Source organism: Lithobates pipiens, unplaced genomic scaffold, assembly GCF_037356315.1.
Source record: "Lithobates pipiens isolate NorthernLeopardFrog02 unplaced genomic scaffold, aLitPip1_a1.2 Scaffold_27, whole genome shotgun sequence".
NCBI lineage: Eukaryota > Metazoa > Chordata > Amphibia > Anura > Ranidae > Lithobates > Lithobates pipiens.
In genome coordinates, this window is record NW_027507788.1 from 121,560,566 (window position 1) to 121,582,773 (window position 22,208).

At 43.7% G+C, this 22,208-nt stretch overlaps 1 protein-coding gene across 1 annotated transcript in view; it reads right to left on the reverse strand.

Moving 5' to 3' along the window:
- Positions 1–20,898: 20,898 nt before the first annotated feature.
- CACNG6 (calcium voltage-gated channel auxiliary subunit gamma 6) overlaps positions 20,899–22,208 on the reverse strand; it is a 176,499-nt gene continuing 175,189 nt past the window's right edge. Inside the window, exon 4 of the mRNA XM_077457417.1 lies at positions 20,899–21,997. Coding sequence (XP_077313543.1) covers positions 21,771–21,997 — 227 coding nt within the window. The 3' untranslated portion in view covers positions 20,899–21,770. The remainder of the gene's footprint in view (positions 21,998–22,208) is intronic.

Consider the following 22,208-nt stretch of genomic DNA (forward strand, 5'->3'; position numbering starts at 1 on the left):
AAAATTGAGAACATACTATCAAGTTAGTACGCAGCATAAGGCCCCTTTCACACATGCGGACAGTATGTCCGTATTTCATCCATCCGTTTGCGGATGAAATACGGACATACATGCATCCCTATGGGATAGCGGGTGTCTGCGGATGAACATCTGCAGACACCCACTATTGTCCGCCTCCGCAACTGTCCTCAGACGGAGGAAAATCCTATTTTTCTATCCGTCTGCAGAGCGGATCGGATGAACACGGACAGACGGTCCGTGCTCATCCGATCCCCCATAGAGGAGAGTGGAGAGCTGACAGGGCGGTCCCTGCACAGTGTTCCGGGACCGCCCTGTTATCCGCCGGCTCAGCGGGGACAACGGAGCGATCCCCGCTGAGCAAGTGGATCATCACGGGGCGGATCATTACTGATCCGCCCCGTGTGAAAGGGGCCTAAGTGTACCTTGAAGAATTGAAGAATCAACACCATTGGAAGGCAAAGGGTGGTCACAATAAATATCGATTTGGATTTCTCTTCTGTTCATTTACTTTCCATTTTGTTAATTCATAGTTTCATAGTTTCATAGTTAGCAAGGTTGAATAAAGACACCAGTCCATCCAGTTCAACCTGAGTGAGTGGCTACAATTGTCCCTATCCCTGTACATTGGACACTCACATCAGTCCCTACCCTCAATGAGCCCACAATCCAAGGTCCCCATTCATATACTAAGGCCAATTTTGGACAGAAGCCAATTAACCTGCCTGCATGTCTTTGGATTGATAATTGATAAAAATAAACTATTAACACTTTTATTTCTGAAATAATTCCTAATTTACAGCATTTTTTCACACCTGCTTAAAGACCTTTGCACAGTACAGTATGTTAACATTGCCAAAATAACACTTGTCATTTGTACGTATAGAGCCATCTAAATAAGTGATAACGCCTAAAGTTGTCACACTAAATAGCCTCTCACTAATCCCGCATGCTAACACCAGTTAGTTGTTGAAAGAATAACCTATAGAAAGTGCAGCAACTCTGTATGGTTTATTTACTAAAGGAACAAAAGCATATCTTCAAAGTGGTTGTACAGTGTTTGTAAAGGCAGAAGATTTTTTTATCTTACTGCAGTCTATGGAGTAAGGTGAAAAACATTCTGCATGCAGTTTCCCTGGGAGCCCCCTCTAAATACTTACCTGAGGCTCTCTTGGCTCTCTTGCTCCTCCATTGCTCAGATACAGCAGCCGGAGCCACTGGCACTGGCTGCTGTAAATCAAAGCCAGTGACACTTCCGGTTCCGGCGCCGCATGAGCTAGCTGCGCTCCCGCCTAGCTCCCGCTGCAGAGCCCCCCAAATCGGCCTAAAAGACCTGCCACAGCGGCCCCAGTGCCCCACCTTGGATCCGGGTACCCCCTCACGATCCCCGCTCCTATGGATCGCTTCGTGGAGAAAACGGGAGCCCGTTCGCACGCGGCCGCGGCGGCGCCCGCCGAACGGCCGCAAATTGAGCCCCCGGCTTCGGCCTACTCCGCTCCAGCTTTGCAGGCCTCTGCCACGGATCATCCGGAAGCGGCTATGGAGGTAAGCGGGGTCGCCTCGTCAGCTTCCCCAGTGCATCCCGGACCCCCCCACTCCCGTGGGCACGCTATAACCGCCCCTCACAACCAGACTGGGGATGTTCACCAGCCATCCCTTGGGGATGATGGACACACGGACCGCATAGCACAAGCGGTGGCGGCCCTGCTATCTCCCATGATCACAGCCTCTGTGGAGAAAGCCATTCAGGCCGGGATGAAACAAATTAAGACCCAACTTACAGAGCAAGCTGCAAGGCTCAATGAACTGGAACACAGAGTCTCTGAGGTGGAAGATGACCTCTATCAGTCCCAAGCCACAGAGCAGTCCTGGGAAAAAATGCTTCAATATGCTCTCCAAAAGTTAGATGATTTGGAGAACAGATCCAGACGCTCCAATTTGCGATTCGTTGGTGTCCCCGAATCACTACCCAATGCTAATTTGAGTGACTTCTGCGCAAAACGCATCCCGGAAGCCCTGGGTCTCACTGGCCCCTTCACGGTGGAAAGGGCCCACCGCATAGGTTTATACAACTCAGACCGCAAGACCCCCCGCCCCATCTTTGCCAAATATCTTAACTACGCGGAGAAAGCTGCTATACTACAAGCATTCCGGCAGTCTCCCCCTGTGCAAGTCGATGGGGTCAAGATTTTAATCTTCGCGGACTACTCTATTGAGGTTTCAAAAAAACGTAAAGCCTTTCAACCGATATGCTCGGAACTGTTTAAACTACAGATCAAGTTTTCACTGGCTTTTCCCGCCGTGCTTCGTCTTAAATCCCCCAAAGGGGAACAACTCTCCTTCCAAGACCCATCTGAAGCGGAAGCATTCTTACGCTCTATTCGTTCAGACTCCTCACCGGCTACACCTTCCAAATCTGCCTCTACCCTTAGAGCCCTGGATCAAAGGAGCCCTAGGAAAGACTCCCCCAAACGCTTCCGAGCTTCGGATCCAGACCACAGGCACCGTACCTTTCCTCACTGAGAACTCTACTGTCTTCCTATGACGGTTCTGTGTTCTTTTTCTTTTTTGCTCCCTCCTTCCACCTGGCTTGCCAGCTAGGTTGCACCGAGTAGTGGCTCTCCGCTGCCATTACACCCTTGGATTTTCACCTCATCTCTCCCTCCCATCTATACCGGCTGCTCAGTTTTCGCCACCAGCTAGTACCGGGAGCTGCTACTCCACCGGACTCGGAGGTTCTGGACTACAGATGCCGTAAGCCTTCAGTATTTGTCTATCTTCTTTCAGGTTACACGCCTGTGTCCACAGACAAGTGTTCAGGTTTCTTTTTTATTATATTTTATTATGCTGTGTTTGTTACGTAGGCTCGGCACAATGTTCTGAGTTAATGTTCACAATCTTATTGCCTTGCCATGCTTTATCTTTGTTCCTACATTTTTTGTCAGGTCTCAGCATGACTCCACTGTGTACGTTACCCCCCCTTCCGCTGACTAATCGTTATGCTGTGACGCATATCCTAGCCCGGCGGGCCCTATAGGGTCTCACGGCACTACCCGCTATTTCCTCCATCCCTCGCGGGGCTCTGCTGGGGAGCCCCCCCTCTACACAGTGAACTCATGCGGAAAAAAGAGAAGTATATGCTGTTTTTTTCTTTGTTTGGTTATTTATCCTCTATTTTTATTTACCCCTCATGTCCCCCCTTTCCTGCCCCCCCCCCTGGCCCCCCTCCCATGCTCCCCGGGGTTCTCCCCTTTGTAAGTCAAGGATCTCTGGACTGAACCCCATACCTTATACCCCTACTGAGCTCGGTCTAAGCCATCTAAAAACTCACGCCATTATATGTCTCACACCCGGTCATTTACACCCACAGATTCCGCCCCTCTTAGAGTAATCTCCTGGAATGTCAAGGGTCTTCGCTCTCCTCAAAAGAGAGTGAAGGTCCTTTGCCATCTTAAAAGGCTCAAGGCGGACATTGCTCTATTGCGGGAGACCCACCTACATGCATCCGATTTTCCACGCATGCAAAAACGGTGGGTGGGATCGGTACATGGAGCCGCATCAGTGGGTCGTAAAGCAGGGGTAATACTCCTAATTCACAAAAACCTTCCTTGTACGGTCCTATCCACTCTCTCAGATAATATGGGTCGTTTTTTCACCGCAACGGTACGGATAGGCACTAAAGAAATTTATATCTCCAACATCTATGCCCCTAATAACCCCACTAAGCAATTTTACTCTGAACTTTCGTCGTGGCTGCTTCAATCCAACCACTTGCCTCACTTGGTAGGGGGGGATTTTAATGACGTTATGCATCCCTCGGTTGATAGATCCTCCCCCAACAAACATTCGCACAGCGCCACCACTCCGAGCCACACTACATTTGCCTCCACTATGAACTCCCTACATATGACGGATCTATGGCGTCTCGCTCATCCTACAGACAGAGAATTCACATTCTATTCCAACCCCCATAGATCCCTGGCCAGACTTGACCATTTTTTTGGTTCGGATGATTGTATACCCCTGGTCTCTGATTCCGAGATACATGATATAGCGGTCTCAGATCATGCCCCAGTAGCTATCGCCTTGGACAGACTTGACCTCCCCCTCACCCCAACCTTTGGCACTTTCCAGCCTTTTTGGCTAATAACTCGGATTTTATTACATACATGGAAAAAGCCTGGGCGGAGTACACCTCCACGAATGCCATCCATGCAACAGAACCCAACCTATTCTGGGATGCAGGGAAAGCGTACCTTAGAGGTTGCATTATCTGCTACGCCACATCTTTTAAACGTAATGCTCTCAAGCATTACAAATCCGCTAGCGCCAGACTACACGCAGCCCAACGGCAGCTCTCCCTATCTGACTCCTCCATTCATCATGATGAATGGGTTTCAGCCAAGGCAGCTTTCAACAATTGGGCCGACACCCTTGAGCGTACGAAAAAGGCTTTCTTGGATGCTACCCTTCACAAGTACGGCAATAAAGCCGGAAAAATTCTCTCCAGACTGTGTAAAGGGGGCCATCGCCCCACTCACATCACCTCCCTCTGTGATCACATGGGCCACACACACTCTTCTCCGCAAGCCATTAATGAGACTATGTTGAAGTATTACACAGATCTCTACGCACCAGACCCCATCATACGAGAAAAAGCTTGGTCCTTCTTAGACAAAGTGTCCCTTCCCACCCTTTCAGCGCAGCAATTAGAGTCCCTCAATGCACCCATTTCTCTAGCTGAAATTGAAACTACCATTCGCCATCTGCACCCTCACAAAGCGCCGGGCCCCGACGGCTATACTAGCGATTTTTATAAAAACCTCATTCACCTCACAGCACCCACACTCCTTTCAGTCTACTCCTCTATTTGGGCGGGGGGCCCTTACCTTCTTTCTGGGAATCAAGCTATCATTAAGCTTCTCTCTAAAAAAGGGAAAGACCCGTTACAACCCGGTTCGTATAGACCCATATCCCTCCTCAATCTAGATGTGAAAATCCTCTCAAAGATTGTGGCCTCGAGATTAGCCGATATCCTTCCCCACCTAATCCATCCAGCCCAATCGGGATTGGTCAAAGGTCGGACAGCCACACTGAACATCCGCAAAGTTCTACTTGCTCTCGAATCTGCCAAACAGAACCCCAAGGGTACCTATGCCATCATCACCTTAGACGCTGAAAAAGCCTTTGACAACGTCAGTTTCGATTGGCTATCCATGACCCTCTCCAAGTTAGGATTTTCAGGCCCATTTAGCCACCTCATATCTTCGATGTATGCCTCCCCCACCGCCCGTCTAGTAGCGGCAGGCCTTCTTTCACCCAATTTCCCCCTACCTAAAGGTACCAGACAGGGTTGCCCCCTTTCCCCCCTCCTCTTTAACATAGCCTTGGAACCCCTCTCCAGATACCTATCCCTCTCGGCTCCCTTCCAGGGTATAAAAATAGGAGGCGTGGAACTCCGCACATCCCTATTCGCAGATGATATCCTTATATTCTCCTCAAACCCCCCATCAGACATTCTCACCATCAAAAATACTTTCGATGAGTTCAGGTTGTGCTCAGGGCTACGCATAAATTACTCTAAAAGTGAAATTTTACCTATTGGCTCTCACTTCTCCCCTTCCTGGTTTGGTGACTCCCTATTCTCTGTAGCACCCTCATACATCACCTACCTGGGAATTAAAATTGGGAAACTGCCTTCTTCTTTGTATCAGCTGAACTATCCCCCTTTGTTGACTAAGATATCTCAAGAATTGACCAACTGGATGGATCTGCCCCTCTCGCTCCTGGGAAGGTGCCACCTTATAAAAATGGTCAGCTTTGCCAGACTTCTATATCCTATGCAAACTCTCCCACTCTTGCTCAAGCACAAAGATGTTACTTCATTAGAATCTGCTATCTCCAAATTTTTATGGCACGGCAAACGACCACGTATTGCTCTTAAAAAATTGCACCTTCCTAGGGGTGACGGTGGCATCAGTTTACCTAATATTAGGTTATATAATTTAGCTTGTTTACTTAGAACCAGCCTTGACTGGATCACCCACTCGTCCAGGTACTCTAATTTTGATTTGGAATCCGCTATGGCCCACCCCTTTTCGTTGTCTGCTCTGCTGCATTCCCGCTGGAAATCGGTACCCCCCCCCACCAACACAATCTTGTCTTCAGAGACACTGCAATAGCGTGGAGAGAGTCCAGGAAACTGGCCGGACTTACCCCTTTTTATCCGTCCATCTACCTATCCAAGGAAATCCCTGTTTCCTTCCAGGACTTCACTGTAAAGCCTTCTCTGAGTGGTCGGCACGGGGCCTGTCCCTTTTTTCCTCCCTATGCGACCCGCTCACTGGCAAACCGCTTCCCTTTCAAAAAGTGATGGACTCATTCTCAATCCCCTCCTCTCACTTTTTTCATTACCGACAGTGCATCAGTTATATCACCCAAACTTGCAAGGAGGACTCCCGGCGATTCCGAACCAGCTTCATGGATCAGCTGATTTGCGATGAAGGCTTCAAGATCTCAGATATCTATAAACCTCTTCTGCAACGGTCGAAGACACCTGCCTCCTCTACCTCCATTGCAAACTGGTCCTCAGCCTTCCCGGACACCGATCTTGTCTATAAGATTCTGCACGGTCTCCACAAGGTTTTACGCCTGACGCCTAACGAAATTTGGAGGGAAACTCAGCTTAAGATTGCCCACAGGGCCTACATTCCTTTCCTTTCTCCTAAATCCAAGTGCGATGGAGCCTCCTGCCCTCACTGCCATCACTCGAAGCCGCCCCTCTCTCATCGATTATGGTCCTGCCCTATAATATCCACCTTCTGGGACCAGGTCTTGGCCTTCGTCTTCGACGTCACCTTGCTGAAATTACCTAAGGAACCTCTACTCCTCATTTTTGGTTATTGGGACCCCATTCTGTTACCATGGTCTATCTCTACAGGCGCTGGACCCTCTCCAGGGTCACCCCCAAGGCGAGCTATAGTGGAATGGATCCTGTTATGTTTACTTGTGGCCAATATACTATATACCTCATACTACGATTCTGGCTACAGCCGTCTGGCCCTCCAGCCTCCCAACTACACAAGGATCTTCTATCCCTTCTACACACTGAGAGACTCACGACAGATTTCTCCCATGCTAAACAAAAAGCAGCTTTCCTCGCCAGGTGGCAGATGTTCATGAACGCTACCATGTCGCTCCAGGATCAACGCGCTTTGGACCAACTCTCCTTCATCTACGATGATTCGCTCCACTCCTGATACCACTTCGTGACTTTTCTACATAGGCCGACTCTCCTCAACTCTCCTCCTCACCAGGATCCTTTTATGTGGACATTACCTTTGTACCCCCCCTTCCCATGTCCCTCCCTGTTTTTTGCTCACCCCCCCTTCTTCTTGTTCTTTTCTTTTTTTTTTTTTTCACTCTTTCTTAGTATTGTATTATTATACTGCTTTGTTAGTTACAGCTAGGCATTTGGCCCTTAGAGAGCCGGATTTATCGTCTGTTCTATCTGAGGTTCAAAACAGTCGCTGATCCATCCAGTATGGTCTTTATTACCCTCGGTTTTCATAATTTTACTGTCTTTGTACGTTCCTATGTCCTGCGGTTCTCATTTGCCCCAGGGATTTACCTGGATATATACCTCTTCTGTACTGAATGTGCCTTATCACGAGACTATGTATCTTTTTTCTTTTCCTAATAAAATTTATCTTAAAAAAAAAAAAAAAAAGCCAGTGACGAGGGAGCAGGGTCCGAGTCCAGCTCTGTGTGTCTTATGGACACACAGAGCGGGGGATTCGGGAGAGTGTGGCACGAAGTGCCCGAATTGCAAGCAGCTTGTTATGGGGGCACTCAGCAGGGGGTGGAGCCAGACTGCCAGTGGGGGACTGCAGAAGAGGAGGATCAGGACTTCTCTGTGCAAAACCAGTTACACAGGGTAGTTCAGTATGACATGTTTGTTATTTTAATAGAATAAAAAAAAGCTTTACAATCAAGTAGTATGTAATGCATTTTATAAAACGCCAAATTTCCATGCAAAATAATTGTGCCGCTTTCAGCACCTAAAACCAGAACTAATCATACTGCCAGGGAGGTTAATGTCAAATCTTTTCTCTCTATGTAGAATAATCTTGCACTAATAGAGCAAAGGTTAGGCACATTCGACCACAGGTTCAATGGACACAGATCGCTATTGTCAGAATCACGTCGAATCTCTTATCTATAATCAAACTTTTGTCCCAACGAAATAAAGCATTTGTTTATGTCGGATCTTTCAGTTTTTGGATTCTGCACAAAATACCCAAAATTCGGACAAAAATGCATTCAGACAAAAATGAATGCACATGTCTATAAGGTATAATCTGCATTTTTTTTATATAACACAGGCACTGGGACACATATTGTTATGGGAGGTTTTTTATAGTAGTGGCTTAATGAGTTTAATATTAAACAATATTAAGTAAATAAATATTATTTATGTATAAAGTAAAAATATACATAAACAATCAATAAATAATATAAATAAATATTGTTTATGTAAAAAAAAAATGAAAAATACAATAAAAAATGTAAATCTGTAAATACTATTTAACAACTTGCCTATCGGCCAATTCTGACAATTCTCTCATGCATGTAAAAATCTGTATTTTTTTTGCTAGAAAGTTATTTAGAACCCCCAAACAATATTTTTTTTTTAACCAGAGGCCTTAGAGAATAAAATGGTGGGTGTTGGAATTTTTTACTTCATACAGTATTTGCACACTGGTTTTCAAATGCAATTTTTTTTTTTGAAAAAATACGCTTTAATAAATCTTAGTGAACACAAACACAACATAATAATCCATTTTCTTGTAACATTAAAATTTTGATGTTACACTGAGTAAATAGATACCAAACATTTCACGCTTTAAAATTGCTTATGCTTGTGAAATAGTGACAGACTATGGTACATTAAATTATACATAGGCAAAGCTTTAAAAGCCTTTACAGGTTACCAGTTTAGAGTTACACAGGAGATCTGGCACTAGCATTATTGCTTTTGTTCTGACGTTCACAACAATACCTCACATGTGTGGTGTGCTCACTGTTTACATATGCGTGCAGGACCTTTGTGCATGTTCGCATTTGTGCGCATGGGGGGCTCTGAACAACATCCCTTGTCATACCATGGACTGTGATGGGTGCTAGTTTTTTGGAGAGATCTGGGGTCTATTAACACTCTTTTGTGTATTCCTTTTCTGCCTCCTGTTACCTCAGTGCATTCCATATGCCGTTTGAAAGGTAGGGATGGCCTTATAGGCAAAAAAAACACTGGAGAGAGAATGACCTTCTGGCAGGGCCATCTTTAATACTGATTGGGCCCTGGGCAAACATTTTCTTGGCCCCCCTCCCCCATTCTGAGACATACAAAAAATAGCAGGTGGACTCAGAATCAGTTTACTGCAGAAAATCATGCAGCGATTGCAATTGGTTGCCAGAGGTTATAGCCTATCCTTACTGCTCACTAGCTGGTTGCTAGAGGTTACAACACATAATTTCTTCTTGCCAATTGGTTTCTAGAGGTTATTGCTCATTATTAGTGCCCACTGATCTGTTGCTAGGGGTTACAGCACATCATTACCACTCACTGATTGGTTGCTAGACATTACAGCAGATCACTATTGTTCACTGATTGGTTGCTACAGGTTAATGCACATTATTACCACTCACTGAGAAGTGGAGAAATCCCAAATAATTGAGCAAGTAAAGCGACACATTAATATATAGACTACATGAGATTATCAGAGACTGCAAATATACTGCAGGAGGGCATCAGAGACTGCAAATATACTGCAGGAGATGACCAGAGACTGCAGACATGCTACAGGTTAAAATCAGAGACTGCAGACATGCTACAGGTGACAATCAGAGACTGCGGACATGCTACAGGTGACAGTCAGAGACTGCGCACATGCTAGAGGTGACAGTCAGAGACTGCGGACATGCTACAGGTGACAGTCAGAGACTGCAGACATGCTACAGGTGACAATCAGAGACTACGGACATGCTACAGGTGACAGACAGAGACTGAAGATGTGCTACAGGTGACAGTCAGAGATTACGGACATGCTACAGGTGACAGTCAGAGACTGCGGACATGCTACAGGTGACAATCACAGACTGCGGACATGCTACAGGTTACAATCAGAGATTGCAGACATGATACAGGTGACAATAAGAGACTGCAGACATGCTACAGGTGTCAGTCATACACTACGGACATGCTATAGGTGACAATAAGAGACTGTGGACATACTACAGGTCACAATCAGAGCCCTCAGATGATGTTATGTGATGATGAAACACGTCTAAATGTGGCTATACGACTACCAGCTTTTGATGTGATCTTGCCATCTGGGGATAACGCTAACGTTTGTAAGTTGCACTGCAGTGGGCAGGAGACACCGCCACGCTCCCCGCTGGCCCTAAAGATCCATGTTATATGCCAGTCTTTTAGGCTATGTACACACAATAGGATTTTCCAACAACAAAACGTGGATTTTTTTCCCAAAGGATGTTGGCTCAAACTTGTCTTGCATACACACGGTCACACAGATGCCGGAAATTCCGAACATCAAGAACGCGGTGACGTACAACGAGCCGAGAAAAATTAAGTTCAAAAGCCAGTGTTGCTTTTCTGCTTGATTCCGGACTTTTGTGCATCAGAATTGTGTACACACGCTTGGAATTTCAGACAAGTCTTGTGGGAAAATTTGAGAACCTGCTTTCAAACATTTGTTGGCGGAAATTTCCGACAATAAATGTTCTATGGAGCATACACACGGCAACAAGCTCACATCCAACATTTGTTGTCGGAAAATCCTGTCGTGTGTACGGGCCTTTATTGTATTTCTGTAAGTGTATGTCCTACAGGGGGGAATTATATTTAATACATTTATTTGAAACGGAATCATGCTATGGAGCTTCTTTCTTTCCCTACATGTGTATGAGCTCATGAGTGGATGACCCGCACTACCGTCTGCTAAAGGCTATGTGATCAACTTTCCAAGGTGAAGATTGAAATTACGATCGGGTGCTTTGTGCTTGTTATCAGCACAGTCTGGTAAGAATCTGACCTTACCTTGTCTCTTTACCCCCAAGTCTACACAGGTGGAAGTGATTATGTGAGGATTTTTTATCCGGGATGTAATAAAGCATTTTATCTTTGCTGAACTCTATTCCACCTTGTATGTGAACACATTGTTACAACATTGTATCTTTGACTCACCTTTTTATGATAACACATCCGTAAAAGCTGAAGTGTATTCATTAATGTAGTGCTGCCTGGATGAATTTTTTTGGCTAGTTTTGATATATTTTAGTCTGCCAGTGGTAGACTTATGTGGTAGCTGCTTCGCCCTTAAATTGGACATTTATCCATGACTTATTTATCTATTGTATTAGTCTCCCTTAATCCATAAACACAGTTGAATAACAAAGCTTAAGGTTTCAGCAGTCAGGCATTTTATGGGTGTAAGGACATACCTTGCCAGCCGAGCTCACTGCATACATTCAGAGGTCCGGGGGCGGGGCTTCCACTCTCTACTCTAACTACAACTGCTCCACCCTGAGCATACATGCATGGGGTGGGATTAGAACATCAGTGGAGCTCCCGACCCCATCCCCATCCCCTGACCTCTGTATTCCCCAGCCAGTATGGAGGGGGCAGGGCCTGAAGCTTCACTGACGCTCCCACTCTGATCACTGCCCTCGCTACAGCCGCTGTGCTCTTTTCCGAGCATACAGGCTGCATAGGGCTGGGTCAGAGCATCAGTGGAGCTTCTGGCCCCGCCCCCTCTCTGCTGGCTAGCTCAGGAATACAGCCTCCCGTGTCTTCTGTGCACTCTGCAAAGGATCATCGGGCCCCAATTCGTGGGTAGGGCGGGCTCAATGCTTTTGGCCCTCCAACAAATATTGGGCCCACAGCAGGTGCCCCATTTGCCCTGCCTTCTGATGCCTGGTGTAGAACAGGCCATAAACTTGCAGAATGAGGTTATTCCATGAGCTAGATTGGGAGCAGTCACAAAGGCAGCAGTTTTGCCAAGCTAGCATTATGATGCTGAACATAGGGGCGATTTGTGGGTGCTTTTTTTCTTCTGCTACTTTTCTGCAAAAGTATGTGGTTGTGCACTGCACACAAAGAGCAACTTTGCCTTTGTCAGTAAAAAGCTTACCTTGCTTTTGTCCTGAAATAAAAAAAAGAATACCTTAGTGTAGCACCCTGGTATTAGGCAGGGTTGCTAACAAAGTTAATTATGCTAGGCAGTAATTAGCCTGGCTAATCCACTGATTTTTTTTTGTCCTAAGCCTGCTGCCTATGACATTAGAATGACAAGACCAGAGCGATTTCAGGTTGTGAATAGACATAATTTCTCAGCCAATCGTATTTGTGGCTCAGCATGCTGGAAGAGTCTATTTAAGGGGAATGAGCCAGGTGATCAGAGTTCTTTTAGCCCCAGGCTGAAGCCTGGGGGCTGTATATTAAGCAGCAGCTGATGGTTAGGCCTAAGTCTGAGGCCTAGCCATGTGTGTAGATGCTCATCCTGAGGGGAGCCTGATCATTGCAGAGGTTCAGGCGGACAGTGAAATGAGTGTTGCCAGAGGTGAAGGAGAAGCAATTGCCACATGGGACAACCACTCCTGTTAACAGAGGCAAGTGAGAACCAGAGGTCAGAGATAAAGGGGACACCATTGCCAGTAAGGGATAATTATTCCTGTTATCAGAGGCCAGATTTGTGAAGTCTGAAGAAGTACCAGAGTAGCCTTTTTCACTAGCCGTGGACGGTGAACATGTCAGGGACCCAGCTGGTGAGCGTGGTTGACACTTTCAAAGGATTTGGTGAGTTAAACCATAGCCAAGCCAGGGACCTAGCACGTAGCGTGGATGACACTTGGAATGTACAGCGGGCTACCTGTGGAAGAGCTCAGGGGATCCAGCGGGCGGCTGGAATCTGAAGGTCTGGTGAGAGTACTGGGAGCTCAGTGAGAAAAAACTACATCGGGAGGCTGTGAGATGGAGGCCAGATCCTACACAACATGGATACCAAGTCTGGTATGTGTATAGATCTGTTGAAGTCAACCTACAAGTTCAGTTGCCATAGGAGACAGCCGTTCTACAAATACAGTGCTACAACCAGCTTAAAGGCCCTCAACCTGTATAGCTGTCTGCCTATTTTGTCTCAAAATCTGCCAATTGCAGAAGGGTGTTTAGGCCCTAACCCTCTCTCCCCCAGTTCACATTTAAAAAGTGACTGGTGCCAAATCATTCTATCTTGCATTACACCCACTATGCCTAGAAACCCACTCTACAAAGAAGGATGTCAGCTCTCCCTGACTCTGGAGGTCACCATTAGGCCTCTAGGGGTCGGGGGCCCTTGCTACACTAGTAAAAATATACCTCCCAAAAACCATAAACCCTAATTTAACCACTTGTCCACCAGCTCACGCACATACACTGCGCGAATCGCAGAACCTGTATGGCTGCTCGTGCAGGCACAGTTGCGAGAGCACGCCGACGGGTCGCCTGGACTTTATGTCCGCTGGTGACCCGCGATTGCTAAGTACAGAGGCAGAACGGAGATCTGCCAGTGTAAACAAGCGGATCATCGTTCTGACAGGGGACATGTCAGAGATCTTCTGTTCCCAGTGATCGGGAACTGTGATCTCTGTCATGTCCCAGTGAGCCCCTCCCTCCTACAGTTAGAACACACCTAGGGAACACACTTAACCCCTTCATTGCCCCTAGTGTCCCCTTCCCTGCCGGTGCATTTTTATGACACTGATCAAAGTAATAATGTCACTGGTCCCCAAAAAGTGTAATTTGGGGTCAGATTTGTCTGCCACAATGACGCAGTTCCACAAAAAATCGCAGCTCACCACCATTACTAATAAAAACAATAAAAAATAAAAGTCAATAATTCTATCCCATAGTTTGTAAATGCCATAACTTTTGCACAAACCAATCAATATACGCCTATTGCAATTTTTTTAACCACAAATATGTAGAAGAATATATCGGCCTAAATTGATGAATCAATGTGTTTTTTGTTTTTTTTTGGATATGTATTATAGCATGTATTTATAGTGCAAAAAAAATAATAAAAGCACAGAGGTAATCAAATACCACCAAAAGAAAGCTCTATTTGTGTGAAAAAAAAGGACGTCAATTTTGTCTGGGTGCAGTGTCAGTTAAAGCGCTGCAGTGCCGTATCGCAAAAAATGGCATGGTCATTAAGATGGCAAATCCTTCCATGGCTGAAGTAGTTAGACCCCATTCACACTGAGGGCATTTTGCAGGCGCTATAGCGTTAGAAATAGCGCCTGCAATCCACCTTCAAACTGCTGCACCATTGTCTCCAGTGTGAAAGCCCGAGGGTTTTAACACCGGAGCGATGTGCTGGCAGGACGTCAGGAAAAGTCCTGCCAGCAGCTTCTTTGGAGCGGTGAAGGAGCGGTGTGTTTACCGCTCCTCCACCGCTGCTCCCTATTAAAATCATTGCTATTGCAGCGTATTGCGGGCGGTTTTAACCTTTTCATGGCCGCTAGCGGAGGTAAAAGCGCCCCACTAGCGGCCGAAATGCGCTGCAAATCCGACGGTAAAACGCAGCTAAAAATAGTGTGTTTTACCGCCGACACTATGGGCACGGCAATGTGAAAGCCCTCTTAAAGAAGGATGGGCATCATATGGCAGTAAGATTATACACTTTTGCTGCCTACCCTTTCCTCTAGCTGTAAGATTTCCCCTTCCATTTGCTGTTGCCTGTACTTCCCTATAGGAAAGGTTTCAGCACAAAGCGCTTTGACAAAGTACGGCTCAGACTGCCGAACTTGGGGCTGGTTATAGTGTAGCTTTTTTTGCAGGCCAGATTGCAGCTGATGCCTGCTGCCATCTGGAGCAGCATTGTCCAGCCTCTGTAAAACATTTGTGGCTATTGTCTCTCAAATAATATATTCTAATGTTTATTTATTTCAAGATAAAGCCTGTCTCACCTCTCCCTCTTATATTGGAGCTTAACCAAGATGCTTACAGTACGTACTACCTTAACACTAAACAATATTTATGTCTATGGTCTCTCTAATTTTCATTTCAACATAAAACTTTGAATTTCTATTTGTTGTCTATTCAAGTGCATACGTAGTGTCCTGACGCTTGCCAGTTTATTCAAAATACAGGCTTTAGGTATGTGTTTGGTAGATTTTGGGAATAATTAGGGACAGGGGTTGGGAGGGATATGAAGGAATGTGGGGTTGTGGTTTAAGACAATTTTTCCACACCCTGTTTGAACATTATTATTATTTTTTTAACAAAATCAAAGTTTGTCATAAATTTAGGCCAAAATGTATTCTGCTACATGTCAAATTCCCAATAAGTGTATATTAATTGGTTTGTGTGAAAGTTATAGGGTCTACAAACTATGGTATATATATTTAAAAATTGATCAGTTCTGATGTACTGACGGCCTATCTCACTTCTTGAGGCCCTAAAATGCCAGGACAGTAGAAATTCCCCCCAGATGACTCCTTTTTGAAAAGAAGTCTGAGGCAATTTAGTAAGAGGCATAGCGAGTTTCTTAAAGTTGTAATTTTTTTGTCAGAATTCTTTTTAAAATGAAGAAAGAGAATAAATGTGTTTTTTTTTTTTTTTACATTTTCTTCTTCTTTTTTTTTTTTTACATACTGTCACTTGTGTGTGCAGTACAGTGTCATCATATGACTGATGTGGTGGTGATCAGGGACACTGACCAGTGACAGTATGTTAAAAAAATAATAATAATTTTTTTATAAAATTTTTCGAACCTTTAAATTTTTTTTACAAATTTTCTTTTTTCAGATTTTCTTTAGAGTAGTTCAGAGTCACCATAGAGGCAAAGGATCGGGGATTTCTTTTTAGCATAGACATTCAGCTTTTATGACAAAATTCATATGAATATGAAAATGAATGCATAGCCCTCAGATGAACACCAGGCCCCGAGTACCAGACACATCGGTCGCAGAGGGGCTAGAGAGGTATGTATGCAGCATGCCCCTAAATCAGAGCAGGCAAAATCACGTACATGTATGTAATTTTGCCTGCATGTGCCCCCCCCCCCCCCCCGCAGTATGTGTACTGCATCTGGTTGGCAAGTATTTACAGACATTATACTAATAAACGGTTTGCCACTGATTAAATGAAGTTACTAAGGCTTTGGCTTTTTTTGGCTTTTTTAAACTTTTATAAACTTTCCATAGCTTTTGATTTGCTGTGGCTATTACTTTCACCATTCAATTCAGGCCTATTACCCTGAATACATTTTTTTTTTCCAAAATTACCTAAATAAGCATTTTTTCAAGTTGATTTGAAGTGGATTTAGGTGTTACAAGGGGCATACCTACGGGGGTCACATGGGTTGAAATTGCAACCTGGCCCCATGCTGCGGTGGGCCTGTGTGGCCCCTTTGTACGCCTGGATAGGAGGAGCGGTGTGGGCGGCTGTATAGAGAGGAATCGATCTCTCCATCAGAATGTCCGCTCCTTCACCTCTCCCTCCCACAGGAAAATGGAGGGATCAATTCCTTTCTTTACAGAAATTGATTTTCAAGTGCAAAAGACAAAGTCTTCCTAGCAAATGGGAAAAGTAATACTGCAGAAAGTAATGGTCAAGGGTTTACAATTTACATCACACCATCGGGGGATAAGCAAAGCATTCCTGAGAAAAATGTAATGTATGTGCTAGACCTTGAAGGAAGCCTTCTATCAGTGAAAACCCTTGCTAACAATGGTCGCACAGTTCAATTCCAAGATGATGAATGCACAATGCGAAATAACAAGCAATTCCTCAGAAAAGGAACACCTACACAGACTCATCGCTGCAGACAAGCAAGCCAAGACTACCACTCAGAATTCCCACAATCAATGCAGAGACACATGTGGCACAGAACATTGGGGCACCAAAACCCAGAAAAACAAAATTAGAAAGAGAGGTTTATCAGAAGATATGACAATGCTGCCTTGCAAAATGCTGATAAAATGAAAGTGTTATATGGAAGAAAAGGCTACACATGCTACACTTTCACGGAAACACTCAATTAATACTCCCACATTAGGTGGGAATAGATATCTTCTGACTTTCATTAATGATTATTTCAGGTACACAATAACTTATTTGATGAAACACAAGAATGAAACATCAGAAAAACTTTAAGATTTTGTAGCCATGTCCAACAACAAATTCCAGAGGAAACCAGCGCTAATATGCACCGACAACAGAGGGGAATATATGAGTAAGGAAATGTAATCACACATGAAGATTCAAGATATTGCACAACAGACAACTACAATATAAACTCCCAAACAAAACAGTATAGCTGAAAGGGAAAATAGCACTCTTATTCAAATGACCAGTTGCATGCTGTAATATGTCAACCTACCTAACAAGTACTGGGAAGAAGCACACATGACTGCAACATACCGGCAGTATGGACTATCATCAAAAGCCATTGAAAGCATCCAATTTGAAATGCTGTATGGATCAAAGCCTAGCAAAGGGCACATTAAAGTGTGTAAAGCATATGCTTATATCCCAAGCGAGAAGTGATCCAAGTTGGAGAGCACAGCCATGCAGGCATTTTGGTGGGCTACAGAGACAAAGTAAAGGATATAGAATCCTCGATTTAAAGACTGACAAAGTGACAATAAGATGCATCGTTTATTTTAATGAGAGCCCATTATGAGAAATAATGCAAGAGAAACTGACCAAAATGAGGCCACGCAGGAGTAAGAATAAGAGGTGGAACTCCTAATAGATAAGTTAAGTTCCCCACTAGATCCAACAGGACAGTCTGAAATTAGAACATCCACTTTGGAAGACAAAGGGATACCACCCCCCAAACTGTTATATGCTGCTAAGACACATAACGTACTTAAACCAACATCCTGGGAAGAGATAAAAAAATTACCAAAAAGCAAAACCAATAAATGGAAGGCAGTGGAAGAAACGATATTATTGACTCAGGGAAACAAAACCTGGACACTCCTGGAACTCCCCCCTAACCACAAAACTATAGGAAGCAAGTGGATTATTAAAGTGAATCTCAATGCTAAAGGAAATATCCACAAATATAAAGCCAAATTAGTTGCCAAGGGAAACTCCGAGAAATTTTAAAAAGATTACAATGAAATATTCACTCTTCTCATAAATCACTCCACCATCAGAACGTTCCTTAGCATTGCAGCTGGGAAGAACATGCGAGTGAAGCACTTAGCACTGTTACAACTGTGTAACTGAGACACCGGATGGACACGTCACCAACTCTTTGAAAAAGTCACGTTGGGAGGAGCTGGTGACGTGTCCATCCGGTGTCTGTTACATGGTTGTAACAGTGAAGAGGAGAGCAGTGTCTCCCTGATTAGCCTTACATAATACAAGCTATATACAAGATGATGTAACATGTGAGTGGGATATCGCTACCCTGTTTCCCCTAAAATAAGACCTAGCCTGATTGTCGGTGTTGGCTGCAATATAAGCCCTACCACCCAAATAAGCCCTACTCTGTTTCCTCAAAAATAAGCCCTACCCTGAAAAGAAGACCTACAAGGACTTTAACTAGGGCTTATTTGGGGGGTAGGGCTTTTATTGCAGCTATCACCGACCATCACACTAGGTCTTATTTTAGGGGAAACAGGGTATATGTTTTTATCTATGGCCCTGATGTAATTACACTGCTGTGCGATGAAAGGCTGTTTTTCTTTTCCCAAGTCATCCTAGAAGCCGGCTGGACCATCTCTTAAACGTATTATTTAGCTTTGCATGACCCTAGGGGGGTCTCCTAAGGAAATGTTTGGACCACCTTAAACTTTGTCTTTAAAGAGCTGTATATGACCCACGGGGGTCACCTCCGTAGGTGAGCAGGCATTGCACCTGGTAGTGGAAGTGGTGACACAGATTAAATAACCGACTATTACACTTTGTGGAGGAGCACTTTTATTAATATTTATATTAACTATAATTTTGGTTTTATCATTTTTTTTTCTATGTTTGAAATTGTTTCTGTATGTATTTTTTGATTGAATTATGCACATTATACACAGAGCAAGCGCTCCAATTTTATACCTTCATGCTTGAAATCATTTGACTGGATCAGCTGCTTTGTGTTTCACCTTATTAGTCTTTTTACACATAGCAGCGCTTCTGTATTTTTGCATATATTTTTGCATCTAGATAGCGCTGTTTATGTATTAAATTTCATTGGTAAAATAATGAATTAGAAAGAAAAGAAGGATAGGAGTGTGGTCATGTGGGTAACATAGCAGAGGGACAGCTATCAGCATAAAAATCAGGCTGTAGGTCATTTAAAAAAAGACAGATTTTCAACTGGCAAGTGGCATTTTTTGCAGGTTGAGACTAAATTGTAGACGTTTATCACAGAAAAAAGATGCTGAAAGGTTAAACTTCAAAGTTTCTGCATTATTCAATGGCTAAGGCAGGCCATACATGATTCATTTTTTTCATTCAACCAGCAAGTTTAAGGAAAAAAACTAAACTGATTCTCCCTTCCATACATTCAGTGTGAATAGGGGAATCGGTCCCACTGAGATCTTGTATTCTCCGGACGGGGAGCAGAATATAATGATCAGTGTTGCTGGCTATAACTGGCAGCACTGATTGTTCAGAGAAACCTGGCAGGCCATCAATCCACTTGTGTACAAGAAACTAGCCCATACATGGATCAAAATCTGTCTGGTCGCTGCTGAACTGGCTGAATTTTTAATCATGTATGGCCAACTTAAAGGAGAAGTACAACCAAAGCTCGTTTGGCTGTACTTCTCCTTTGGATCAATGGAATACAGTTCATTCTGCCCTCCTGTGACCCATTTTCATCAGGCAGTTGGCTAAAGATCTCGGCGAGCTGCTGAAAGCCTGAGCTGGCCACTTCCACCCCTTCCACAGCCCAGCGCCCCAGCGAGTGTGGGAGGGAGGGGGCAGAGCAGAGAGCTGGTGACTGACAGTCACCAGCTCTCTGCTCAGGAAACTCTGAGAACCACATGATCGGCATTGTTTGATCGCTCAGTTCTCAGTGTTAGAGCCAGCAGGGGGCCGATGCTGCACCCAGTTAGGTAGGTATGAATCTGAAAAAAAAAAAAAAACTAACCCCCATACTTCTCTTTTAATTGTAAAGAAGATAAAGGAGTAGTAACAAGAAAACAAATATATTGGTAAAAATGTGATTATGTTACATTTATTACTGGACATATCTTCAAACTTTGATTTACACTTTACGCTTTGGGATAGATATTTTTGAGGCCTTTAGCTTTGCATTATAGTTTTATTAGCAGTTTTTATGTTAACATACCATTTAAAGCTGAACTCTGGCCAGGTGTAAAAGACCCACATTAAGGCAGCTCTGTAATATAATATCATTAAACATGTTTTAAATAGTGTAAGAACCTGAATTTGGCCTGGTATCAGCCGTTTCCGTCCCCTGTACATCAGCGCTCAGGGAAAAGTAGCATAATAAGTTGGTCAATTGTGATGCGGTGCTCAGGTGCCAACAAGGGGTATAATGGTAGGTAAGCAGGAAAATGCAGGCAAGACAGAGATGAGTTTTTCAGTCAATTCTACTCTGATAGACATGAGTGTGCTGTGCTACATAGCCCAGCCATTACCTTCAGAATTGACTGAAGAACTCAGAGCTGGATGTATAGAAATGTAAATCATTTGGCAGTTAAAAAAACTCCTATATTTGTATTCCATTTGTGTTCTTATCTGTTTGCATGGAGTTCAGCTTTAAGAATTTTGCTTCTGCTTTTCCAATTGTTGCATAAAAATAATTTGTATATTTAATGAAGAAAACCATAAAAGAGAACTCAACATAATTAACTTTAATTTCTGAAATACACTTCAAGTTTTGGCATAGGTATGTTGGGGGCTTATAGTTTTGCCTCGTGTTGATTTTTTAGGTTAATGTACCATTTAATTAACCTTTTTTTCAGATTTTTTTAGTTGTTGGGTTCAAAATATCTTATATATGCAATGAAGACAACTGTAAAAGAGAATTAAATAGAATTGAATTTGGGGTCATCAAATTGTTTTTAACATTTAAAAGAGGTACTTTTGTTGCTTATAAACCCACAATCTATGCACTTGACATGCACAATGCGTAGCCAGTCCACAAAATCATACTTTTTTTCTTGTGATTTCCATACAAATTGGCTCATAACATCCATTGCAAACAGCATCCTTGGTCAGCTTTCCATAATGGATTTTCACAGTATTTGTGATTCAAAAGTTACAATGCCAATGCATGAAATATTTTTTTTTGCACGTTCAATGCAAACACTCACCAGAATAAAAATAACCTTTAATAGCACAATATAATATAACACCAAGATAACATTTTTTTTTTCTATACAGTGGCCCTCCCCAACCCCAGTAAAACACATTAACAGAGTTCTGGATGCTACAAAGCTTATTTACAAAAGGGAAAAAACATCCGGTCCAAAATAGGATATAAATAGGTTGTCCATATATCAAAGCTTATTCCTTTGCAAGAATCGCCACAACTTGTAAAGTCTAAATACTGACTGTAAATCTGGATCAGGTGCATAAAATGACAATGACGTAAACAAATTGTCCTCATTTTGCAAAGGACTTCAGTGTTGAGAGCCCGGCCATGTTTGATCGGTCTCCAGTTGACTGGCTAGAAAATTAAGCGCCAACGGTCTGCACTTTTTTTTTTTTAAGAACTGCTTCCCTTCTTCATGCAGTATTCCCAAGGTTTCTTGGGCAGAGATGGCAGTACCAAAAACAAGCAACATATTCCTCCAAATACCAAGATGGTTCCTGCTGCTGCTGCGCATGCTAAAGACCATGAGTATTCATATTGTAGATGTATGTTCTGATTACTTGCCATGAGCAAAATGACTGCCTGACGAAATACTACCATGGTGACCATGACAAACACACCTGTGGAGAAAAATCATAAGAAGGAATTAACAAGGGCTTTCATAAAACTCATCTGACCTATGACTAGCATAGAATGCGTCTGTGTACAGTGAAATATGTGAACCAAAGTCCTGTGATTTACAATCCCTTATGTTGGCCTTTTAAAACTGAACTACAGCCAAATATTAAAGAAAATGTAATGTTGTTGTATATTGCTTTATATAGCAGAGTA